Consider the following 23441-nt stretch of genomic DNA (forward strand, 5'->3'; position numbering starts at 1 on the left):
TTTTTCCTAAGGTAGCATATTTTGAGATCTTGAAAATAAATGCAACGCTTCATTTTAAGTATCCGAATGGAGGAGCGGGACAAGTGCAGATCTTCTGCACGTGCAATTTTCTCACACTGTATTTACCATTCACTTTTTTTTGTTTGTAAAAACAGTTCAAGCGGGAGATTTGTATGCAGTTCAATATTTTTTGTTTTTTTTTTGTGGAGAAAGCAGATCTCATCCGCCAATATTTGGTGGTATTGATCTGCTTTTTTTTATCAATAAATAACTTTGTTACAACACATAACTTTAAAAATATATTTATCTAATTTTATGAATACAATATTTTTATTTTATTTTATTTACAATTTTAACAATACAAAATTATCATTCTCTACTTATTATTTTTTGTCATATAAATTTTAATTTTTATAAATAAGAAAAGTATCCTATAAAATATTTACAGGCATTTCGGCTGATGCTATAACATCTAAGATATTTGTTTAGATATTTAAGTGTCATTTTTATTGTTTTAATATATGATATATAGTTTTGAACTGATTTTGTCATTCATAAGTTATAATAAATTATTTGATTTGGTTATCTCCTGCATGATCCGTTTGATCTGCATTTGTCCCACTTGATCTGCACTTATCCTGCTTGATCTGCATGATCTACTTGATATGTCCTGCTTGAATTGCTTTTGCCATTCAAAGCCTAAAACTAAAAATAAAATAATGAATGTTGACAAACGCATTTTTGAGTCTAAGCACGCCTAACTTTTACTCTTTGGTGGCTTTTGTGTTTTTAGTCAATGGTGGCTAGTCTTCTTTCACATATAAAACACATGTTTAAATGTTTTATCACACAAAAACAACTCATTAGCATCAGTCGCTATCGAACCCACTTGCTAACTCACTCCTACCGTATTGACATTGCCTTTTAAAATCATGACTTTGGCCTTATTGGAATCTGTCTTTTATAAGATTTATTTACAAGGTAAATTTTGCAAAAAGAAGTTCTATCTAGGTGTTGTCCGAAACAACAAACCATCCCTGCATTAAGCCGGCAAACTTGTGATCAGCCCTGTACCGGAGTGACGTTATTCTGTTTTTTATCGTCTTGTCAATAATACGAACCAACTGATCCACACTGCGAAAACCCGCCTGATGTCTCCTCCCATTTCTTTCTCTCCAGATATGATAGATGGTTGTTTGAAACACCATTTTGAGCAGAATCTTATCCATGACCTGCAGGTTATTCTCAGACACAAACTGCAGAGTTATTGTCCAATCTGGATCATCCTACTCCCACTCAATCTATTTGCCAGCTTATCCCAGATAGTAAATGAGTACGGACAAGCAAAAAAGACATGATCACGGGTCTCATCTAGCTCTCCACACAGCATACAACCTTGTTGCAACCCCCAAACTCTCATTCTGTCACCAGTAGCTAATCTGTTCTTAACAGCCAACCAGACTATAAAGGAGAACCTTGTAACTCCTTGAGCAAACCAAACACTTTTACTCCAAAAAACTATTGGTTTTCTTTCTCTGATCTGTTCCCATGTTTTAGCCGAAGAGAAACAAGGCTTATAGGATTCATCAGAATGCCTCCATAGCATAACATCGCTGCCTCTGTTGATGTTTGGAACTGGCTCTCTCTGAATGCGAGAGTGCAAGTCATGAAACTGGCGACTTCGATGCCCTCGTACGCTCCAACTCGACTGTGTAACAGCTTCACACACCCGTGCAGAACGAGGAACTCCAAGATAGCATGTTCCAATAGATCCCGTGATGTCTATGAGTCTCCTTATTTGTAGCCAATCATCAAACCAGAAAAACGCCGTGCGTCCATCATTTACCTCTATCCGTAGAAACTGGTAGACAAGTGGTCTTAACTGGTAGAAACTGGTAGACAAGATGCTGACCACCTTCTTTCTTGTTGTTGTGTTACATGAGTTTTTTTGGTGCTTTGATTCCATTATCGGATAGATTTACTTGGCTCTCAGGATCACCATTTTTTAGTATGAGTTTTTTGATGCACTGAAAAGACAACACCCGAATTTAGATGTATATCTTCTTTGGTAATAATTTTGTTCATCAGGAAGTCCATGTAATTGATCTACATCATCATTAGCTGTTGTATCATCACATATTTGATTACATGGAGTGATCATCTTTGTATACTTTTTTTTATAGCAAATACCCTTAGTTATATGGGGCTTAGACTTTACATCCTATCTACCAGACTGTGGATTGCCAAAAGATAGATTTCAAGTATTTAACAAGTGAGAATTTGTAATCATTACAGAACTGATTCGTTTCAAAATTTTGGAATTGGTTACTCAATAAAGTGAACAATGCTCGTTGTTCCAGAAACAAAGAATCATATTATTATGTCTTTGAAAATGTTGGCTCCTTGTCTTACAGAACGATAAGTGAACAAAATGTATCAAGCGGTTCTTGTAACAGAGGTGACCACGAAAAAGTTACTTGTCTATAGGCTCAAGACGAGGCTCCTTTCTTTGACTTCGCTGCCAACTGAGTCTCTGGCTGCAATTTTATTTATATCAGAAAACGATATGAGAAGAGGCACATCAATGATGATGTTGAAATCAAAGATTAAATAAAGTACAATGGGATCAATCATTTACCTCTTTCTTAACAGGCTCTTCCTTCTCTGACAATATCAACTCAATGTGGCACGGGTTTGACATGTAAGCTGCAAAAAAAAGAAGAAGATAGATTTGGATCACAACTCGTCAAGAAAAGATGCTTGAAAAGAAGAAAAAAGCTGCAAACACATACGATTGATTCTTCCATGAGCACGGTATGTCCTACGCCTTTGTTTTGCTGCTTGGTTCACTTGGATGTGAGATATGAAAAGTGCATCAACATCCAAACCTTTGACCTCAGCATTGCTCTCAGCATTCTTGAGGAGATCAAGAACGAACTGAGCAGATTTAGCAGGCCATCGACCTTGACCATTTGAGTGCCTGTTCTTAGCCTGAGCAGTACGACCAACACCACGACAGAAACGTGTGAAGGGGATTGCTTGCTTGTGAGCTATCACATCTTCCAAGTACCTCTTGGCCTTGTTCAATGGTAGCCTTCTTATGGCGTGCGCTGTCTCCCTAGTGTTCTGTTCACACAAATACATTATCAGAGTCACTCAAATTATCAAACAGACAATGATACAAAAACATTTCTAAAGTACTTAAAGAATCATTTGCAAATCGAGCAAAGGGCACCACCAATCAACATACATAAACTAATGTACATTACTCAAGGATTATTACAAGTTAAAAAACTAATGTACCATCATGTACTGAACCATTAGCTATAAGAAGAAACGTAGGTTCACCCAATCATGATGACCAATTCGATTTCCCTGACATTTACGTGAGCTCAGTTCATGTAACAACAGAGCCCTGCTTTTTGTTATTCAGGTTTCTTCTATCCTATACTAACGAGAAAAGCCTAATCTAGTTCATTTTCGAGATACAATAAGACATTTTTTTTACCTTGAAGTGGACCCTGAGATCAGCTCCCCTAGCCTTGCAAGCTGCAAAAATGCGTAACAAATGAAAAGTAAATAACCGTGGATCACTACGAAAGCCTAGTAACAGTGTAGTGTTAAGAAAGAGTTGTCACATTTGGTGGAATTGTCGGGTTCCTGGGAGTACTTCACCTGATTAAAAAGACACAAGGCGAAAAACATAAGCATGGAAACACATATTATATGCGAAGACATGTTGACTAAGCGAGTGTGTTAGAGAGAGGTTAGAGCACATACCATGGCGGCGAAACAGGTGAGTCGACGGAGGAGAAGTGACTGAAGTAACGTTAAGTAGGACAAACTACTTTATATATGGGGAGACACATATGAAAACCCTAAATGCCGTAGTGAGATATATAACATGGGCCTTTTGGACCACTTCTCATCAGTATATAAACGGGCTGCTTATATAGCTGGTTAGTTTCGGTTTTTTTTTTTTTTTTTTAATCATAGAAACCTAGAAGGTGTTTTTTTTAGACATGACAATCTAAGCGTTCATGGGTGATACTAGATCAATCTTTGTCTCTGTAGTTGAACTCTTGTGAGGTCAAGTCTATGTATTTAACTCTTGACTAATGAAAAGTTTGATGTTGAGCCAAAAATACCTTATCCAGCAAAAAGTAACCTCCAACGAGTGGTTGTTTCGGGAATAAGAAGAATGATTTAAAAAAATAAATAAAAAGAAATAAATACAGAGAGAATAAAATATATTTTTTTTGTAAATGGTAAGATTATCTCCAATCTCATTTCATATTTTATTCTAAAATAGAGTTGGAAATAAAGATAACTAACAAAGAACTTAATATGTAACTAAAATAAATTAGAAACTATTGTTCGAGAACATTTAAATATAATTACGATTTCTTCTTCATGGTTTAAAAACTCCTCTCGCTCACGTATCTCTTACCTGCACACACAACAATTGATTTAGTTTTTCACAAAAAATATAATCCATAACTACTAATTCTCCATGTATCTATAACTATAACTAGGATTTGATCTGTACATCCGTGCGGATGTTATTTTTAAATAACTATAGTTGTTTTTTTCAATTTATAATGCCAAATATTTAAATAATTATTTAATTTTTTTAAACTATTTTTATATTTGTGATTTTGTCATACTGTATTGCATCTTGATAAATAAATCAATTTTATATGGTAGATAAGTTATTTTTTATTTGATACCTACCGTTGCATGGATCATTTATATATTGTATTTTATATAAGTTAGTCTAACCAGTTAGTATGTATATTAATATATTTATTTTACTGAAACCAAATATTTTAAGCAAAAATAATTTATATTTTTTAGCAAAAATAATTTATATTTATTTAAATGAATATGTCTCATAATTTTATGCAAAATTATTTACTTCATTTTTGTATTCTTATAGTTTAAATATAGTTGTGTAGATGATATTTATATAAGACAAACATTAATTTTATTATTTAAAGAAAAACATTTAATATGGTTATATATTGATATTATAACACTTTATATAGTGGAAGCACTTGTTCTTAAAAAAACTATCATAACGTGATATATATATCATATTTATAGTATATATGTTAAGTGTTGTAAATAAATCAGAAACATATTAAGATAATGGGTTTTACCTATTTCCATGATAGAAGCTTAAAAATACAATGAATTAACATCACATCATTCTTTCCTCTAATAAAAACCAGAAAATATGTAAAAAGATATCCTACTGAAACTATCGTTTTGATTAACTTTGACCTTTCCATATCTCCCTTTGAAAATAAAAAAAACTTGAGAAAAATCTTTTGCTGCCTAATTTTTGAAAAAGCAAAATTTTGTTAAAATATATTATTTCAGAAAAATAATTAGATTGATTCATTAGTCAAAGACAAAAATACCCTTAATGAAAAGATAAATTTCAATGGCAATTAGTGTAAATAACTCATGAGGTAAAAGTTAATGCTAATGTGTACTCTTCTTTTAATAGAGTAGATTAAAAGCGATATGATTTCACACAATTTTTAAAAGAAAATAATCATTGTTACAACAGTTTCCATGGAGTACCAAATTGGTAAGGTTACCAACAAGTATGTTGTTAGTCCTAGGTTGAAAAGCGTATAGAAAATGACAAGTATCATAACCAATAGTGGTTAGGGTATAGATGGACCAATAAAGGAAGTATCATATCGGATCCACACTCTTTCGAAAGTCTTTGTTTGATGCTCCAATCAGATATTTGCTGGGTCAAGGTTCCGCGCAGCGATATGGTAAAAGAAATACGCAAAAACTAACCATAAAGAGAGTGATATGCAAGATACTCCAACTAATGAGTTGCTACATTGATAGTAGTGTGCGTTAAAAATATCAAAATATAATTTTAAAATATCAAAAATATGTCAAATCAACTTCATAATTAATACTTATAATATTTATAAAAATCTTAAATTTTCCAAAGTAATTCTATCAAAATAAAATTAAAATATAGACTAATATAAGCAAACAAAAAGAAATTAAAAAGGAAGAAATTTGATATATATGCTAATATTCAAAGCACATGTTTATAACATAACAAAACATTTTTAGAAAGAAAAAAATTGTAAACATAGATATATGTCCTTTTACGAGCTGTTCCACCATCGGTCGTAGTTCTTACCCACCATTGGATTGACGTTCACGACGGGATCTGCTAGTGTTTATTGAACATGACATGATATCTAACGAACACATACAAAATATTATGTTATTTTCCATCCTAATCTTGTTAGGTTATATAACTCGCTTAAAATTGTAATAAAAATATGTATCTTTTGTTTGACAAAAAAAGTGTGTGCGTTTTGACGGTAAAACTCTAGACGCTTGTTTAGGTTAGGTTAAAAAAATTATTTTTAATATATAATAGAAGCAATGGACATGGATCACTAAAGAAAATAATAATTTTCTAGTTCATGGTGATAGATATTTATCAAGTTTTATTATTTTCCATTTAGTTCCTTGTTAAAGTTAATACTTTTGTTCCATTTATTTTCCATGAGAATACTTTTATTCTATCGTTCCATATGCAAAGAGGAACAAATAGAAATTGTGTGTGTCCATTTATGTAAAAACTTACTAGTGTATATAAAAAGAAAATAGAATTATTAGGAACATAATATTCCCTCTCGTTCCTTTAGTTCAAGGTGGTCACCATTTAGACCCGTAAACTTGTAATATCATAAATCTCTGCTAAGTAATGCATAAAATCTAACCAATAGGTCAATTCTTTGTTTTTAGGGCTGGGTAGAGATACTCCAACTAAGATGATGAGTGGTTTTGGTTTGGGAGACTCTCATGGCTCGACAAAACTGGTAAGAATTGTTGTGGTTGGTGAGACAAGAACTAAGAAATCAAGTTTGATCATGGCTGCAGTAACTGATCATAACCATCCTGATCCTAGAATCCCTTCTATGTTACCTTATACAAAGTTACCTTCTGAATATTGCTTTGAAGATGTTCCGGTTACCCTTATCGACACTTCTTTGAGGTAAATGTTTATTATGATTTGTGTATATATGGACATCATTAAGGGATTCATATAATAATGTTCTGTGGGTAGGTTTATATTTAAACATAATGGTTTTTTTTCTTCTATTGGTGTCTCTGTTAATAACATTTGCAGACCATAAGACAAGAAAGATGTCATTAGGGAAGTCAAGGAAGCAAATGCAATAGTTCTAACGTTTGCAATGGATAGACTAGAGACTTTGCACTGTCTGAGTGAATATTGGCTTCTTCTGTTTCGAAATTAAAAGCTTAAATTTCCTTCTTTCTTACGTCTTCAGCAATCGATTCTGTAACTTTTTCTTATTAAATGTTTGTCTTATGACCCTTATATTACATAGGTGAGAGTCCCTAGCGTAGTAGCACATGTTATAGTATTATCCAAAAGGAACATAATCCAATCGACAATGAAGAAATAACAACAGCTATAAGGCGACAACGTCGAGAAATCGAGATATGCATTGAGTGGTATGCTCTGAGGCTATCTGATATCAGTTGGCTTGTGAGTGAGATCTGACACTCTAAAGCATTGCTAAGTTTTACTATACTTCATGTCTGAAAACGACCAAACTGATTTTTTTGTGCAGGCTCAAGCGGTTTTTGTGCAAGTGCAAATAGCGGCTATGCACCCTATAGGACCAGTATATGATCAAGTAACCAATTCACTAAAGCCCCGATGTGTTGTTGCCTTGAAACATATATTTGAACTCAATGCACGTGACAATGATTACATTCTAAATGACGACGGGTCAAAACATGTTAATGCTCGTTGCTTCAGTATACCCTTGATGCCTTCTCGTAGTAGAGCATTAATAAATTTTGTTCAAGAACTGTGTCCTGAAGGAGTCAAAGAAAACGGACTCACAGTAGATGGCTTCTTGGTTCTAATCACAAAGCTTATCATAGATAGAAAACTCAGACCGTTATGGACTATGCTTAGGACATTCGGATACAACAATGATATAAGACTTGTAGATGAGATGATTCCTTATTCATCATTCAAACCCATGCATGATCAGGTAAACATGTTCAGAAATACAATTATACTGTGATTATTTGCTGCTGTTCTTATTTGTTTTTTGTGCAGAATGCTGAGCTGACAGATGAAGCTATTGGATCCTTAAGGAGAGTCTATCACCATTTCGATAACTTGGAACCTCAAATGATGGAATCTCTCTTTGAAACTGCACCTGAAAGTTAACTTTTTATAGTTTCAAAAGAGCAGAATTTGAATATAATGTAGTCTTTCTATCTGCACCCTGAAAAACTAACCATGAAGAGAGTGAGTGACATGCAAGATACTCCAACTAATGAGTTTCTACATTGAGAGTAGTGTGCTTTAAAAATATTAACATATAATTTAAAAATATCAAAATATGTCAAATCAACTTCATAAATAGTAGTTATAATATTTATTAAAATCTAAAATTTTCCAAAGTAATTCTATCAATATAAAATTAAAAATATCGACTACTATAAGCAAAAAAAAAGAAAATAAAAAGGAATAAATTTGATATATATGCTAATATTCAATGCAGATGTTTATAACATAACAAAACATTCTTAGAACGAAAAAATTGTAAACATAGATATATGTCCTTTTACGAGCTGTTCCACCATCGGTCGTGGTTCTTGCCTCACCATTGGATTGACGTCCACGACATGATCTGCTAGTGTTTTTTAAACATGAGATAATATCTATCAAACACATACAAAAAATTATGTTATTTTCCATCTTAATTTCGTTATGATATAGAACTCTCTTGAAAATTGTAATAAAAATTTGTATCTTTTGTTTGACAAAAAAAAAGTGTGCGTCTTGATGGTAAAACTCTAGACGCTTGCTTAGGTTAGGTTGAAAGAATATTTTTTTTCAAATATAGTAGAAGCAATGGACGTGGATCACTAATGAATATGTTAATTTTCTAGTTCACAGTTAATAGATATTACCAAGTTTTATTATTTTTTATTTAGTTCCTTGTTAAATTTGATAGGGAATACTTTTGTTCTATCGTTCCATATACAAAGAGGAACAAAGAGAAATTGTGTGTGTCCATTTATGTAAAAAATTACTAGTGTATGTAAAAAGAAAAGGGAATTATTAGGAACGTAATATTCCCTCTCGTTCCTTTAGTTCAAGGTGGTCACCATTTAGGTCCTTAAACTTGTAATATCATAAATCTCTGCATGAAATTTAACCAATAGGTCAATTCATTGTTTTTAGGGATGGTTACATATACTCCAACTAAGATGATGAGTGGTTATTTTTTTGGGAGACTCTCATGGGTTGACAAAACCGGTAAGAATCGTTGTGGTTGGTGAGAAAGGAACTAGGAAATCAAGTTTGACCAGCAGTAACTCTTCGTAACCATGCTGATCCTAGAATCCCTCTTCTGTTACCTTATACAAATTTACCTTCTAAGTATTGCTCTGAGGATGTTCTGGTTACCCTTCTCGACTCTTTTTTTGAGGTAAATGTTTATTATGATTTGTGTATATATTGACATCATTAAGGGATGCATATAATAATGTTACTTGGGTAGGTTTATATTTAAACATAATGGGTTTTTTTTCTTTTGATGTCTCTGTTAATAACATTTGCAGACCAGTAGAAAAGGGAGATGTCATTAGGGAAGTCAAGCAAGAAGATGCAATAGTTCTTTTGTAATGGATAGACTAGAAACTTTGGACCGTCTGAGTGAATATTGGCTTCTTCTGTTTCGACATTTAAAGGTTCAATTTAGCTTCTTTCTTATGTCTTCATCAATCAATTCTGTAACTTTTTCTTATTAAATGTTTGTATTCTGACCCTTATATTACATAGGTGAGAGTCCCTATCGTAGTAGCACATGTTATAGTATTATCCAAAAAGAACATAATCCAATCGACAATGAAGAAATAACCATAGCTATAAGGCAACAATTTCGAGAAATCGAGATATGCATTGAGTGGTCTGCTTCGAGGCTATCTGATATCAGTTGGCTTGTGAGTGAGATCTCACACTCTAAGCATTGCAAAGTTTTACTATACTTTATGTCTGAAAACGACCAAACTGATTTTTTTTGTGCAGGTTCAAGCGGTTTTTGTGCAAGCGCAAATAACGGCTATGCACCCTATCGGACCAGTATATGATCAAGTAACCAATTCACTGAAGCCTCGATGTGTTTCTGCCTTGAAACATATATTTGAACACTATGCATGTGACAATGATTACATTCTTAGTGACGAGAGGTTAATTTATATTAATGCTCGTTGTTTCGGTATACCATTGATGCCTTCTCGTAGTAAAGCATTAATAAAATCTGTTCAAGAACTGTGTTCAGAAGGAGACAAAGAAAATGGACTCACAGTAGATGGCTTTTTGGTTCTAATCACAAAGCTTATCATAGATAGAAAACTCAGAACGTTATGGACTATGCTTAGGACATTCGGATATAACAATGATATAAGACTTGTAGATGAGATGATTCCTTATTCATCATTCAAACGCATACCTGAAAGGAGAGTCTATCACCGTTTCCATAACTTGGGATCTCAAATGATGGAATCTTTCTTTGAATCTGCACCTGAAAGGTAACTTTTTCTACTTTCAAAAGAGCGCGGAATTTGAATATAATAATGTAGTCTTTCTATCTGCACGCAGCAAAATTAACCATGAAGAGAGTAACATGCAAGATACTCCAACTAATAAGTTGATACATTGAGAGTATTGTGCTTTAAAAATATTATCATATAATTTAAAAATATAAAAAAATATGTTTCATCAACTTCATAATTAATATTATAATTTTTATAAAAATCTTAAAATTTCCAAAGTAATTCTATCAAAATAAAATTAAAAATATCGACTATTATAAGCAAACAAAAAAAAATAAACAGGAAGAAATTTTATATACATGCTAATATTCAATGCACATGTTTGTAATATAACAATCTTAGAAAGAAAAAAATGTAAACATAGATATATGTCGTTTTACGAGCTGTTCCACCATCGGTCGTGGTTCTTGCCTCACCATTGGATTGACATCCACGACATGATATGCTAGTGTTTTTTGAACATGAGATAATATCTAACGAACACATACAAAAAATTATGTTATTTTCCATCTTAATGTTGTTATGATGTAGAACTCTCTTAAAAATTGTAATAAAATTATGTATTTTTTGTTTGACAAAAAAAAGTGTGTGTGTCTTGACGGTAAAACTCTAAACGCTTGTTTAGGTTAGGTTGAAAGAATATTTTTTTTCATATATAATAGAAGCAATGCATGTGGATCACTAATGAAAATGTTAATTTTCTAGTCCATGTTAATAGATATTTACCAAGTTTTATTATTTTCCATTTAGTTCCTTGTCAAAGTTGATATGGAATAATTTTGTTCTATCGTTCCATATACAAAGAGGAACAAAAAGGAATTGTGTGTGTCCATTTATGTAAAAATTTACTAGTGCATGTAAAAAGAAAACAGAATTATTAGGAACGTAATATTCCCTCTCGTTCTTTTAGTTCAAGGTGGTCATTATTTAGGCCCGTAAACTTGTAATATCATAAATCTCTGCTAAGTAATGCATGCAATTTAACCAATAGGTCAATTCGTTGTTTTTAGGGCTGGTTACAGATACTCCAACTAAAATGATGAGTGGATTTTGTTTGGGAGGCTCAACAAAACCAGTAAGAATCGTTGTGTTGGTGAGAATGGAACTAGGAAATCAAGTTTGATCATAGCTGCAGTAACTGGTCATAACCATCCTGATCCTATAAACCCTCCTATGTTACCTTATACAAATTTACGTTCTGAATATTTTTCTGAGGATGTTCCGGTTCCCCTTATCGACACTTTTTTGATAAGGTAAACATCTTGTGATTATTTACTGCTGTTCTGATTTGGTTTTTGTGCAAAGTGTTAAGCTGACAGATGAAGCTATTAGATCCTTAAGGAGAGTCTATAACCGTTTCGATAACTTGGGACCTCAAATGATGGAATCTCTAACTTCACCTGAAAGGTAACTTTTTATACTTTCAAAAGAGCGCGGAATTTGAATATAATGTAGTCTTTCTATCTGCACACATCAAAACTAACAATGAAGAGAGTTACATGCAAGATACTCCAACTAATGAGTTGCTACACTGAGAGTAGTGTGCTTTAAAAATATCAGCATATAATTTAAAAATATCAAAATATGTCAAATCAACTTCATAATGAATACTTATAATATTTATATAAATCTTAAATTTTCAAATTAATTTTATCAAAAAAAATTAAAAATATCGACTAATATAAACAAACAAAAAGAAAATAAAAAGGAAGCAATTTGATATATATCCTAATATTCAATGCATATGTTCATAACATAACAAAACATTTTTTAGAAAAACAAATTGTAAACATAGATATATGTCCTTTTACGAGGAGTTCCACCATCGGTCGTGGTTCTTGTCTCACCATTGGATTGACGTCGGTGACGTGATTTGCTAGTGTTTTTTTGAACATGACATGATATCTAACGAACACATACAAAAGATGATGTTATTTTCCATCTTTATCTTATTATGATATAGAACTCTCTTAAAAATTGTAATAAAAATGTGTATCTTTTGTTTGACAAAAAAAAGTGTGTGCATCTTGATGGTAAACTCTATACGCTTGATTAGGTTAGGTTGAAAGAATAATTTTTTCCATATCTAATAGAAGCAAGTCATGAAAATGTTAATTTTCTAGTTTATTTTAATAGATATTTACCAAGTTTTATTATTTTCCATTTAGACCAGTATATGATCAAGTAACCAATTCACTGAAGCCTCGATGTGTTTCTGCCTTGAAACGTATATTTGAACTCTATGCATGTGACAATGATTACACTCTCAGTGAAGACATGTTAAATCATATTAATGCTCGTTGCTTCGGTATACCATTGATGCCTTCTCATAGTAAAGCATTAATAAAATCTGTTCAAGAACTGTGTCCTGTAGGAGTCAAAGAAAACAGACTCACAGTAGATGACTTCTTGGTTCTAATCACAATGCTTATCATAGATAGATAACTCAGAAAGTTATGGACTATGCTTAGGACATTCAGATACAACAATGATATGATTCCTTATTCATCATTCAAATGCATGCCTGATCAGTTAAACATGTTTAGAAATATAACTCTATTGTGATTATTTGCTGCTGTTGTGATTTGGTTTTTGTGCAGAGTGTTGAGCTGACAGATGGAGCTCTTGGATCCTTAAGGAGAGTCTATCACCGTTTTGATAACTTGGGACCTCAAATGATGAAATCTTTTTTTGAAACTGCACCTGAAAGGTAACTTTTTCTACTTTCAAAAGAGCGCAGAATTTGAATATAATGTAGACTTTCTATTTGCACGCAGCAAAATTAACCATGAAGAGAGTGACATGCAAGATACTCCAACTAATGAGTTGCTACATTGAGAGTACAGTGCTTTAAAAATATTAACATAAAATTTAAAAATATCAAAAATATGTTTAAAACTTCATAATTAATACTTATAATATTTATAAAAATCTTAAATTTTCCAAAGTAATTCTATCAAAATAAAATTAAAAATATCGACTAATATAAGCAAACAAAAAGAAAATAAACAGGAAGAATTTTGATATATTATATTCAATGCACATGTTTATAGCATAACAAAACAATCTTAGAAAGAAAAAATTGTAAACATAGATATATGTCCTTTTACAAGCTGTTCCACTACCGGTCGTGGTTCTTGCCTCACCATTGGATTGACATTCACGACGTGATATGCTATTGTTTTCTGAACATGACATAATATCTAATGGACACATTCAAAATATTATGTTATTTTCCATATAAATCTTGTTATGATATAGAACTCTCTTAAAAATTGTAATAAAAATGTGTTTTGTTTTGTTTGACAAAAAAAAGTGTGTGTGTCTTGACGGTAAAACTCTAGACGCTTGTTTAGGTTAGGTTGAAAGAATATATTTTTTCATATATAATAGAAGAAATGGACGTGGATCATTAATGAAAATGTTAATTTTCCAGTTCATGTTAATAGATATTTACCAAGTTTTGTTATTTTCCATTTAGTTCCTTGTCAAAGTTGATAGGGAATACTTTTGTTTTATCGTTCCATATACAAAGATGAACAAAGAGGAAATGTGTGTGTCCATTTATGTCAAAAATTACTAGTGAATGTAAAAAGAAAAGGGAACTATAGGAACTTAATATTCCCTCTCGTTCCTTTAGTTCAAGGGTGTCACCATTTAGACCCGTAAACTTGTAATATCATAAATCTCTGCTAAGTAATGCATGAAATTTAACCAATAGGTCAATTCGTTGTTTTTAGGGCTGGGTACAGATACTCCAACTAAGATGATGAGTGGTTTTGGTTTGGGAGACTCTCATGGCTCGACAAAGCCGGTAAGAATCATTGTGGTTGGTGAGAAAAGAACTAGGGAATCAAGTTTGATCATGGCTACATAAACTGGTCATAAACATCCTGATCCTAGAATCACTCCTCTGTTACCTTATACAAATTTACCTTCTGAATACTGCTCTGAGGATGTTCTAGTTACTCTTATCGACACTTATTTGACGTAAATGTTTATTATGATTTGTGTATATATTGACATCATTAAGGGATGCATATAATAATGTTACGTGGATAAGTTTATATTTAAACATAATGGTTATTTTTTTTTCTATTGATGTCTCTGTTAATAACATTTATAGACCAGAAGATAAGGGAAATGTCATTAGGGAAGTCAAGGAAGCAGATGCTATAATTCTGACGTTTCCAATGTATATATATATTTTTTTTTTTGGAATTTTCAGTTATATTATTAGAATATGTTTTGTATTCTAATTAGAGTTAAGTTTTTAGTTTCTTTCAAAAACAAAAAGATCATATGATCATGTGGATTATTTGAATCTATTAAAAAAACTAGTTGATATAATTTGGCATTATTTTATTTTTGTTATCGATAATTTATTATAATTTTATATTTTCTTTTGGATTTAACGTTTAATGTTATTATTCATACTAGACATTTAAATACTTATAAATTTTAAATTTTGATATTTTTTTATTCTGTGTCATAACTCTTAAGTTGTTACAAAATTGTTAAATAGTCTATTTTAAATATATTTTGTATGTGAAAAAAATAAAACTAAAGTTAATTAAGTATTTTTCCAAATGGTTTTAAAAACATGAAAGACTTCTTATATTTTCAATAGCTAATATACTATTATATAACAAAATTATTTAATTTATTAACTTGCGGTTCGTCGGCGGTCGATCCAATAATCCGGCGACCCTATAAATTATCCGATTCAGTGTCCGGGTCGGGTTTCAAAGCATTGCCTATCTCACATTGCAAGTGTAAAAAATGTAACATATGAAAACGTTGTAGTAGTAGTAGTGGGTTTATCAAAGACAGCATCAAAAGGCCCAACAAGAAAAGTCCACAAAAAGCCCAATTAGAATACAATACTTCATCTAACGACGACTAGGAAGGCGGCGGCTGTATACAATCGAAGGTCTTTGGTTTGGTTTCGTGGTGATCTTGTAATAATTCACACAACAAGAAAGACTCCCAACCCTAACTTTTCTCTTTCTTTCTCGCTGTCCCCTCCCACCGGCATCTCACGATGGAGTTCTCTGCCGCCGACTTTGAAAGGCTTCTGATGTTCGAGCACGCTCGCAAAGCTTGCGAGGCTCAGTACGCTAAGGATCCTCTCGATTCCGAGGTTCCTACCACTTGTCTCCTCCTCCTCTTATTTATTTATCGTTCTTGATACTTGTATGGAGATCGATTACTTGATTGATTGATTGCTTTGATTATTTTGTTCTGCAGAATCTGCTGCAGTGGGGTGGAGCATTGCTTGAACTTGCTCAGTTCCAGTCTATTCCCGAGGCAAAGCTCATGTTAAATGGTATCAGCTTGTTCGCCTTCTTACAGATTATGAAGCAAAGTGCGTTAAAACAAAATTAAATATAAGGAATTGATTTTTTTCTTTGTAGATGCGGTTTCCAAGTTGGAAGAGGTGTTGACATTAAATCCAGGGAAGCATCAGGCTCTTTGGTGTCTTGGCAACGCCTACACTGCCCACGCCTTCCTCACCCCTGATACCGATGAAGCCAAAGTTCACTTTGATAAAGCCGCTGATTATTTCCAAAGAGCTGAAAACGAGGTGTTCATCTTCACTGTTGAATCTTTTATGAGTGTGGTGTGAGACAAACTCCTTAATCTCTTGTTTTTGTTTTAATGTTTTGTATCTTAGGATCCAGGTAATGAGATGTACCTCAAGTCCTTGGAAGTTACAGCAAGGGTACTTACTATTTCAACTTTTTCATCTTCAGATCCGATGTTTGTGTTAATAAGAGATAACAATCGTTTGACACACCTTTCTTCTGTATATGTGAATTATTAGGCTCCGGGGCTGCATATGAACATACATGGGAATGGGACGATGCAGCAGTCACTAGGTGGAGGTGGTGGAGGAGGAGGAGGTCCCTCAGCTTCATCAAATGCTGGCGTAAGTTATAATATCCTTGCTTCTTTGATGTGCTGGTTTCGTACAAATGAAGAGAATAGCTATAATATCCTTGCTTTTTTGGTGTATGCAGGGTGGTAAGAAGAAGAATAAGAAGAAGAACAATGACTTCACATACGATGTATGTGGTTGGATCATTCTCGCTTTTGGGATTGTTGCTTGGGTTGGCATGGCTAAATCCCTTGGCCCTCCTCCTCCTCCCGCTAGATAATAGCCATTTCCATAAAGGAAATAATGTCCGCTAGTTCACGTTTTCCAATCAGAGCGGTCCTAAGCCCTGTGACTATGGTTTTGTTTTGCTTGGTGTACACCTCCATCAAATTTTATTTTTATTTTTACTTAATCTAGGATGTCTTTTCTTACTCCATATCGATATTTGATTTCCTTTATCTACGTGGTTAGTTATGTTTTGTTTTGTGGCACGAACTCAAGGTGTTCACGATTTCTATATGAGAGTATCTTATTTTATAGATGATTAATTAATTAAGCTGTCGGTAAGAATTTGACAAGTAAAGCTCCAAAGAATAGGCAAGGTTAAGGGTCATCATCTTCCCTTTCCGATTATGTTTTTTTACGAATCACAGTTCTTGGAAGATTGATGATCTTGTTGCATAATGATTTGATATGCGACCTGGTCGCATTTGGCAGTTTTGTGTTAAACAGTTTTGTCTTGTGTAGTGCGACTCAACTAAGTATAGATACTTTAATTTATATTGCTAGAAATTTAATTAATGATTTAATAACAGTTCGTTCGAGTTACGAGTGTTGGCAAGAAACCAAACTGAAACTGTTATCTTTTTTTTTTTTCCATCTGAAATTTCCATTAATATCAAAAATTTGAAGAACCGTTACAAAGGAAAATCAGATCATAAACTATCTACAGTCACGTTCCATTTCAAACAAACCCGAAAGCCACCTTGGTTGCCCCAACGCAACATACGATTGAAACCTATTCTGCTTCACAACACTCTGAGCTATTAGTCGCGCTCCCCTATTAGCTGCAGGAAGTTCAAACATAACCTTCCACTCCAAAAAATTCCCGAACAACATCATAATCTCTTTCACTTTGAAATTGAAGGAAGGCCAAGCTTTTGGTCTATTTATTGCATTAACCAAGACACTTCCTTCAAACGCAAGGTGAACCTTGAAGATCCTATGACTGATCATACTTTCTAATGACCATAGAAAAGCCAAAAAGAAAGCCTCATCTTTTGATCCCACCGATCCAAAATCTCGACGACTATGCAAACACACCACCCCATTTGAATCACGAAGCACCCACGCAGCTCCTGCCACCTTTTTTGTCTTCGACCAAGACATACCTATATTGCATTTGAAAAAATGTCTTGGTGGCTTCTTCCATTTAACCTCTCTCTTCTGCTCTGAATCCACCCCTCCTCCCTTTCCTTCTGATCCCAATGATTGAGCTACAAACCAGAGCGAAGCTTCCTCCTCTGCTTTCTTCCAAATCTGGATGCTATCATAGAGAAACCCTTCAAACAACAAAGAGTTTCTATTCTTCCATAGATACCACAGCGTCCAAGGGAAGACTCGAACAATTTCTACCACCTGTGAGCTATCTTGTAAAGTTGAAGATAGATATTTCATATTCTGAAATAGAGAGCTGTCACTAAATCCTCCAGGTGGTGATGGAAAACCTGAGATCGCCTAGACTTGCCTGGCAAAGGTGCAGGAGAATAGAACGTGATTGACAGACTCACCAACCCACACACCTGACAACATTCATCACATTTCATTCCCCTCTCTGCCAGACAATCATTAACCGCTAAAGCATTTGAAATAGCTTTCCACATGAAGACTTTAATCTTCGGTGGAGCTTTGTAAAGAGATTTGTAAACTGAAGAAGATGATGCTTTGATTATTGAAAATGCATTTCATTCAACTTGGTTTTAAGGGATTACAAGAGCAAGATATATATAGTGGTTTGGGTGAAACCCTAAACCCTAGTGTCCTCAGACAGCTGTAAAACAATCTTGATCGTCCACCATATCAAGGGCTGTAAACTTGTTGTACAGCTTCAAGCCATTAACGCTTCCACTCTCTTTCGTCATCCTCTGTCCTTTTATTTTGTCCTCTTCTTCTCCTTTTGAATAGATCCGTTGCGCGGGCACATTGATGGCGCGTGGGCTCTCTTCTCGTTTGGGCTTTTGATCCGCTTGGCCCACTTTGCCTTTTCCTTTCTTATCTGTTACCAAGACTGCATCGTTTTGAACACTCTGGTTAATAGTCCCCCTCAAACTTGGCGTTGGTGGTTGTGAAATGCCAAGTTTGAAACGCAGATCATCGAAAGCAGCATACGGTAGCGACTTGGTGAAGATGTCAGCGAGCTGAAGATAGGCCGGGACATGACGAACTACCAGAGCTCCTAATGCAACTCTTTCACGAACATAGTGATAGTCAAGTTCGAAGTGCTTCGACCTCTTGTGATAAGTAGGGTTCGCAGTTAGATGAACAGATGAGAGGTTGTCACAGTAGAGCTCAGGGGTGACCAGTACCGGAACTCCTATCTCTCTCATAACTGAGCATATCCAGCTGAGCTCCGATGCAGTTTCTGATAAAGATCGGTACTCTGCTTCTGTGGAGCTTCTGGATACCGTTGGTTGCTTTTTTGGATGACCATGAGATTATGTTGCTTCCGAGGAATGTGCAGAATCCCCCAGTCGACCTACGCGTGTGCGGACAACCCGCCCAGTCACTGTCGCTGTAGGCTCTGAGCGTGAAGTCTGTGTCCTGAGCAAAGTTAATTCCATAGTCGATGGTTCCTTTGATGTATCTGAGAAAGCGCTTCAACAAGCGATAGTCTGAGAGCGATGGAGCATGCATTTTCTGGCATATATAGTTCACCGAGAACTGCAGGTCTGGTCTTGTTAAGGTGAGATACTGAAGCTTCCCTGCTAGACTTCTGAAGTAGCTTGGACTCGTGAACAGTTTGTCTTGATCAGGGACTTTGTTAACTCTGATGGGAAGTGGTGTGCTGATGTCAGAGCATTCACTCATTCCAGCAGATGCGAGCATGTCTAGTGCGTACCTTTCTTGTGAGAGAAACAGACCAGAGTCATGGAACTTCGCTTGAATTCCAAGAAAGTACTCCATCTGTCCAAGGTCCTTCATTCTGAACTGATTGTTGATTTCGGTTAAGAACTTTTGCTGAATCTCTGAAGCGTTCCCGGTGATTAGCATATCATCGACATACAATATTAGCATGATAACATTCTTTCCCTTTGAATAGATGAATAAAGAAGGATCTTTCACACTGCATTTGAATCCAAACTCCAAGAGAAAGGAACTGAATTTATCAAACCATGCACGCGGGCTCTGTTTTAGACCATACAGTGACTTGTGTAGTAAGCAAACATGATCAGGTCTAGTCTTGTCCACAAATCCTGCTGGCTGTCTCATGTAGACCACTTCTGTTAAGTCACCATGCAAGAATGCATTAGCAACATCCATCTGCTTTATACTCCACTTCATGACAGTAGCTGTATGTAGAATCAGTCTTACTGTTGCGGTTCTCACCACTGGACTATACGTTTCCCAGTAGTCTATGCCTTCCTCTTGACCACATCCTTGTGCTACCAATCTTGATCTCAGTTTCTTGACAGTGCCGTCAGATCCCAACTTGATTCGATGAAGCCATTTATTGCTCAGAACATGCATGTCTGGACTTTTTGGAACAAGCGACCATGTGTTAGTCTCAATGCAGTTGTCATATTCCTCATGCATTGAAGCTGTCCAGCCTGGATGTTGTAGTGCCTCTGCCACTGAATTTGGTTCTTTTAGAGTTGTATGTTCTGTGAGGAGAGCATACTTCGGATTTGGCTTGACTATTCCTGATTTGGATCTAGTTACCATGTTGTGTTTGACTGGAGCTTGTTCTGTCTCTTGACTGCTGCTGCTGCTACTAGCTTCTCCTGTTGATACAGTTTGTCCAGTATGATCTCGTGTGCTTCCTGACGCTTGTAAAGGAGCTGACACCGTGGTGATTAAAGGAGTATTAGTTTCACTTATCTGTCTTGGTTTCTGAATCCTCAGGCGACACTGTATAGCTTGAGAGTTACCAAAGTCCTCTGAGGTATCAGTTGTCCTGTCTGACCCTGATGACCCGCTTGAGCTTGATGAGCTTGTGACCTCTGTTATTATAGGAGGTAGGCTTCGGAACCAAGCTGTCATGAGTGTTGTTTGGGGAGTGGGGATAAGATGTCTGTAGTCATTTGAGAAGGGAAAGCTTTGTTCGTCAAATGTGACATGCCTGCTGATGTAAACTCTCCCGGTTGTTGGAAGTAGACATCTGTAACCTTTGAATTTGTCACTGTATCCCATAAATACGCACTTGAGTGCTCGAGGGTCAAACTTGTTCTTTGCGTAGTCCCAGAGTGTTGGGAAGCATGCACATCCAAACACTTTTAGAAGAGCGTACTGAGGAGCTCGCTTGTGTAAGATCTGATGTGGGCTTGTAGCTTCAGTCTTGGCACTGTGAGGTAGTAGGTTGCTCAGATAGTTGGCTGTGAAAAACGCTTCTACCCAGTACTTGTGAGGCACGCAGCTTTGGAACAGAAGTGACAGCCCTACTTCTGTAATTTGTCTGTGTTTTCTCTCTGCAAGGCCATTCTGCTGGGGGGTATGTGGGCAGGAAATGAGTTGCTTAATCCCGTTCAGTTCCAAGTGTTGCAGAAAAGAAGTACTAATGAACTCTCCTCCTCCATCACATTGAAAAGAGCCAATCTTAGTACAATATTGATTCTGAACAAGAGCTTGGAAGGCAACAAAGACAGACATAAAATCTGATTTCTTCTTTAAAGGAAACAGCCAACTAAATCTAGAGAAATTGTCTACAAGGATTACATAGTATTGAAACCCTTGGACTGAAGCTACTGGTGCTGGCCCCCATAAGTCGCAGTGGATACGTTCCAGAGGCCTTGTAGCAGCATAAGACGACGCTTCAAAGGGTAGCCTTGTACTCTTGCCAAGCTTACACGCAGCGCACTGAGACTTGGAGCTCTTATTTATCATAATGGTCCTAGTTGAAGATAGGTGTTGAAGGATAAGAGGGTTGGGATGTCCTAGCCGTTGATGCCACACTTCATCACTGGCAGCAACACGTCTGATGGTGAAGAAAGCATGATCTGCTAGACTCCTTAGCTTGTATAACCCGTTACTGTTTCTTCCCTGAAGAAGAACCTTCTTGGTTCCCTTGTCATAAACACGGACGTTATCACAATCAAAATCAAACCCACAAGGATAATCTGTAGTAATTTTGGATACAGACAGTAATGACTTGGCTATATTAGGACAAACAAGAACATCCTTCAGAGGTATCTTACCCGAGGAAGATGCTATGCTTGTAGAGCCAGTGTGTGTTATTGGCAGGAACTCGCCATTACCAACCATAACCGAGTCTGATCCATTGTAGGGGTGAGATTGTTGGAGGTGCATCGGGGAGTTGGTGACATGGGCTGAGGCTCCAGTGTCTGGAAACCATTCATGTCCTGCTCCGTCTGATATCTCCGATATGCGAAGAGCCGCTAGAGCATTATGCATCTCGTCTAGCTGATACGAGTTATCAAATCTGTGCCAACACTTCATAGCTACATGACCAGGTTTCCCGCAGATCTGACATACAGGCCTTGAGTCACCATCAGAGGACACAGAGGATCTGGAGGATGATGCGGAAGATATGTGTTGCGGAAAGCCACGTCCTCTGGTGGAGAAGAAATCTCTTCCATTGCGACCTCTTCCTCTGTTTCTGTTGAAGAAAGGCCTTCCTCTGGTGGTGTGAAAGGCTAGATGTGGAGTTACTGCCGTGTCTGAGCTGCTGTAGCTTTGCAAGCGGTCATCAAATGCTGTCAGACGGTGTACAATGTCTTCAAAGGTTGGAGCTTGAGCAGTATCCATGGCTCCCTCAATGCTAGTCTTTATGGGCTCGTAGTCCTTCCCTAAGCCTAGTAAAGCAGCAAAGATCTTCATTCGCTCAGGTACTGGACTACCTATTGAGGTGAGCTGGTCACATATGGCTTTGATGTCCCGGAGATAGTCAGCCATAGTCTTGTTTTGCTTCGATGTTGTCTGAAGTTTGCGTTGCAGCTCAAAGAGTCGGGATGAGGTGGCTCTGTTGAAGTGGCTTGCTAGGGTTAGCCAGATCTCTTGTGACGTAGTGCAGTGGAGCACAACGCTTTGAATGTCTTCAGAAAAGGAACCGAGTAACCAAGACTGTATCACTTGGTCAGTTTGGAACCAAAGTGCTGAGTCTGGGTTAGGTACCGGTGTTGATGTTCCGTTGATGTTAGGTACGGTGATGGTGGCGACAGGTTGAGGCATGGAGCCGTTGACAAACCCCAAGAGGCCTTGGCCGTTGAGGAATGCTTCGAACTGACGCTTCCATAGTATGTAGTTCTTGTCTGTGAGTTTGACGGTGACTGAGTTGACGATGTCTAGAGTCGGCGGTGTGTAAGGTTCCATCGCCATAGCTCTGATACCATAAAGAGATTTGTAAACTGAAGAAGATGATGCTTTGATTATTGAAAATGCATTTCATTCAACTTGGTTTTAAGGGATTACAAGAGCAAGATATATATAGTGGTTTGGGTGAAACCCTAAACCCTAGTGTCCTCAGACAGCTGTAAAACAATCTTGATCGTCCACCATATCAAGGGCTGTAAACTTGTTGTACAGCTTCAAGCCATTAACGCTTCCACTCTCTTTCGTCATCCTCTGTCCTTTTATTTTGTCCTCTTCTTCTCCTTTTGAATAGATCCGTTGCGCGGGCACATTGATGGCGCGTGGGCTCTCTTCTCGTTTGGGCTTTTGATCC

At 35.8% G+C, this 23441-nt stretch overlaps 3 protein-coding genes and 1 non-coding gene across 4 annotated transcripts; 1 reads left to right on the forward strand and 3 right to left on the reverse strand.

Annotated features, from left to right (window-relative positions):
- Positions 1-1264: 1264 nt before the first annotated feature.
- Positions 1265-1966, reverse strand: LOC103839106. The gene has a single exon (XM_009115600.2). The coding sequence runs from the start codon at positions 1964-1966 to the stop codon at positions 1265-1267; it is 702 nt and encodes a 233-aa protein (XP_009113848.2).
- Positions 1967-2333: 367 nt separating this feature from the next.
- LOC103839039 (60S ribosomal protein L17-1) lies at positions 2334-3958 on the reverse strand. The gene is made up of 6 exons (XM_009115515.3): positions 3781-3958; positions 3639-3675; positions 3509-3549; positions 2793-3126; positions 2639-2706; positions 2334-2537 (listed from the first exon to the last, which is right to left on the reverse strand). Exons 1-6 carry the CDS (start codon positions 3781-3783, stop codon positions 2490-2492), a joined length of 531 nt encoding a protein of 176 aa, XP_009113763.1. The 5' UTR covers positions 3784-3958; the 3' UTR covers positions 2334-2489.
- LOC117128770 lies at positions 3296-3425 on the reverse strand. The gene has a single exon (XR_004452160.1). It is a non-coding gene; the product is annotated as a small nucleolar RNA snoR74 (small nucleolar RNA).
- Positions 3959-15553: 11595 nt separating the features above from the next.
- Positions 15554-17091, forward strand: LOC103839040 (mitochondrial import receptor subunit TOM20-2). The gene is made up of 6 exons (XM_009115516.3): positions 15554-15805; positions 15913-15991; positions 16080-16249; positions 16340-16387; positions 16490-16594; positions 16686-17091. The coding sequence occupies exons 1-6, from the start codon at positions 15707-15709 to the stop codon at positions 16821-16823; spliced, it is 639 nt and encodes a 212-aa protein (XP_009113764.1). The 5' UTR covers positions 15554-15706; the 3' UTR covers positions 16824-17091.
- The last annotated feature ends 6350 nt before the right edge of the window (positions 17092-23441 follow it).

The sequence above is a fragment of the Brassica rapa genome, chromosome A09 (assembly GCF_000309985.2).
Source record: "Brassica rapa cultivar Chiifu-401-42 chromosome A09, CAAS_Brap_v3.01, whole genome shotgun sequence".
NCBI classification, from domain to species: domain Eukaryota; kingdom Viridiplantae; phylum Streptophyta; class Magnoliopsida; order Brassicales; family Brassicaceae; genus Brassica; species Brassica rapa.

Excerpts from the sequence above, each read along its gene's own strand:
- LOC103839039 (XM_009115515.3), bottom strand. Across the intron at positions 3,550-3,638 it reads ACCCGACAATTCCACCAAAT|CTTGCAAGGCTAGGGGAGCT; the intron begins GTGACAACTCTT and ends GCATTTTTGCAG. Across the intron at positions 2,538-2,638 it reads AAGAGCCTGTTAAGAAAGAG|CCAGAGACTCAGTTGGCAGC; the intron begins GTAAATGATTGA and ends ATAAAATTGCAG.
- LOC103839040 (XM_009115516.3), top strand. The coding sequence starts at position 15,707 with ATGGAGTTCTCTGCCGCCGACTTTGAAAGGCTTCTGATGTTCGAGCAC. Across the intron at positions 15,806-15,912 it reads AGGATCCTCTCGATTCCGAG|AATCTGCTGCAGTGGGGTGG; the intron begins GTTCCTACCACT and ends TTTGTTCTGCAG. Across the intron at positions 15,992-16,079 it reads GGCAAAGCTCATGTTAAATG|ATGCGGTTTCCAAGTTGGAA; the intron begins GTATCAGCTTGT and ends TTTTCTTTGTAG.
- LOC103839106 (XM_009115600.2), bottom strand. The coding sequence starts at position 1,966 with ATGGAATCAAAGCACCAAAAAAACTCATGTAACACAACAACAAGAAAG.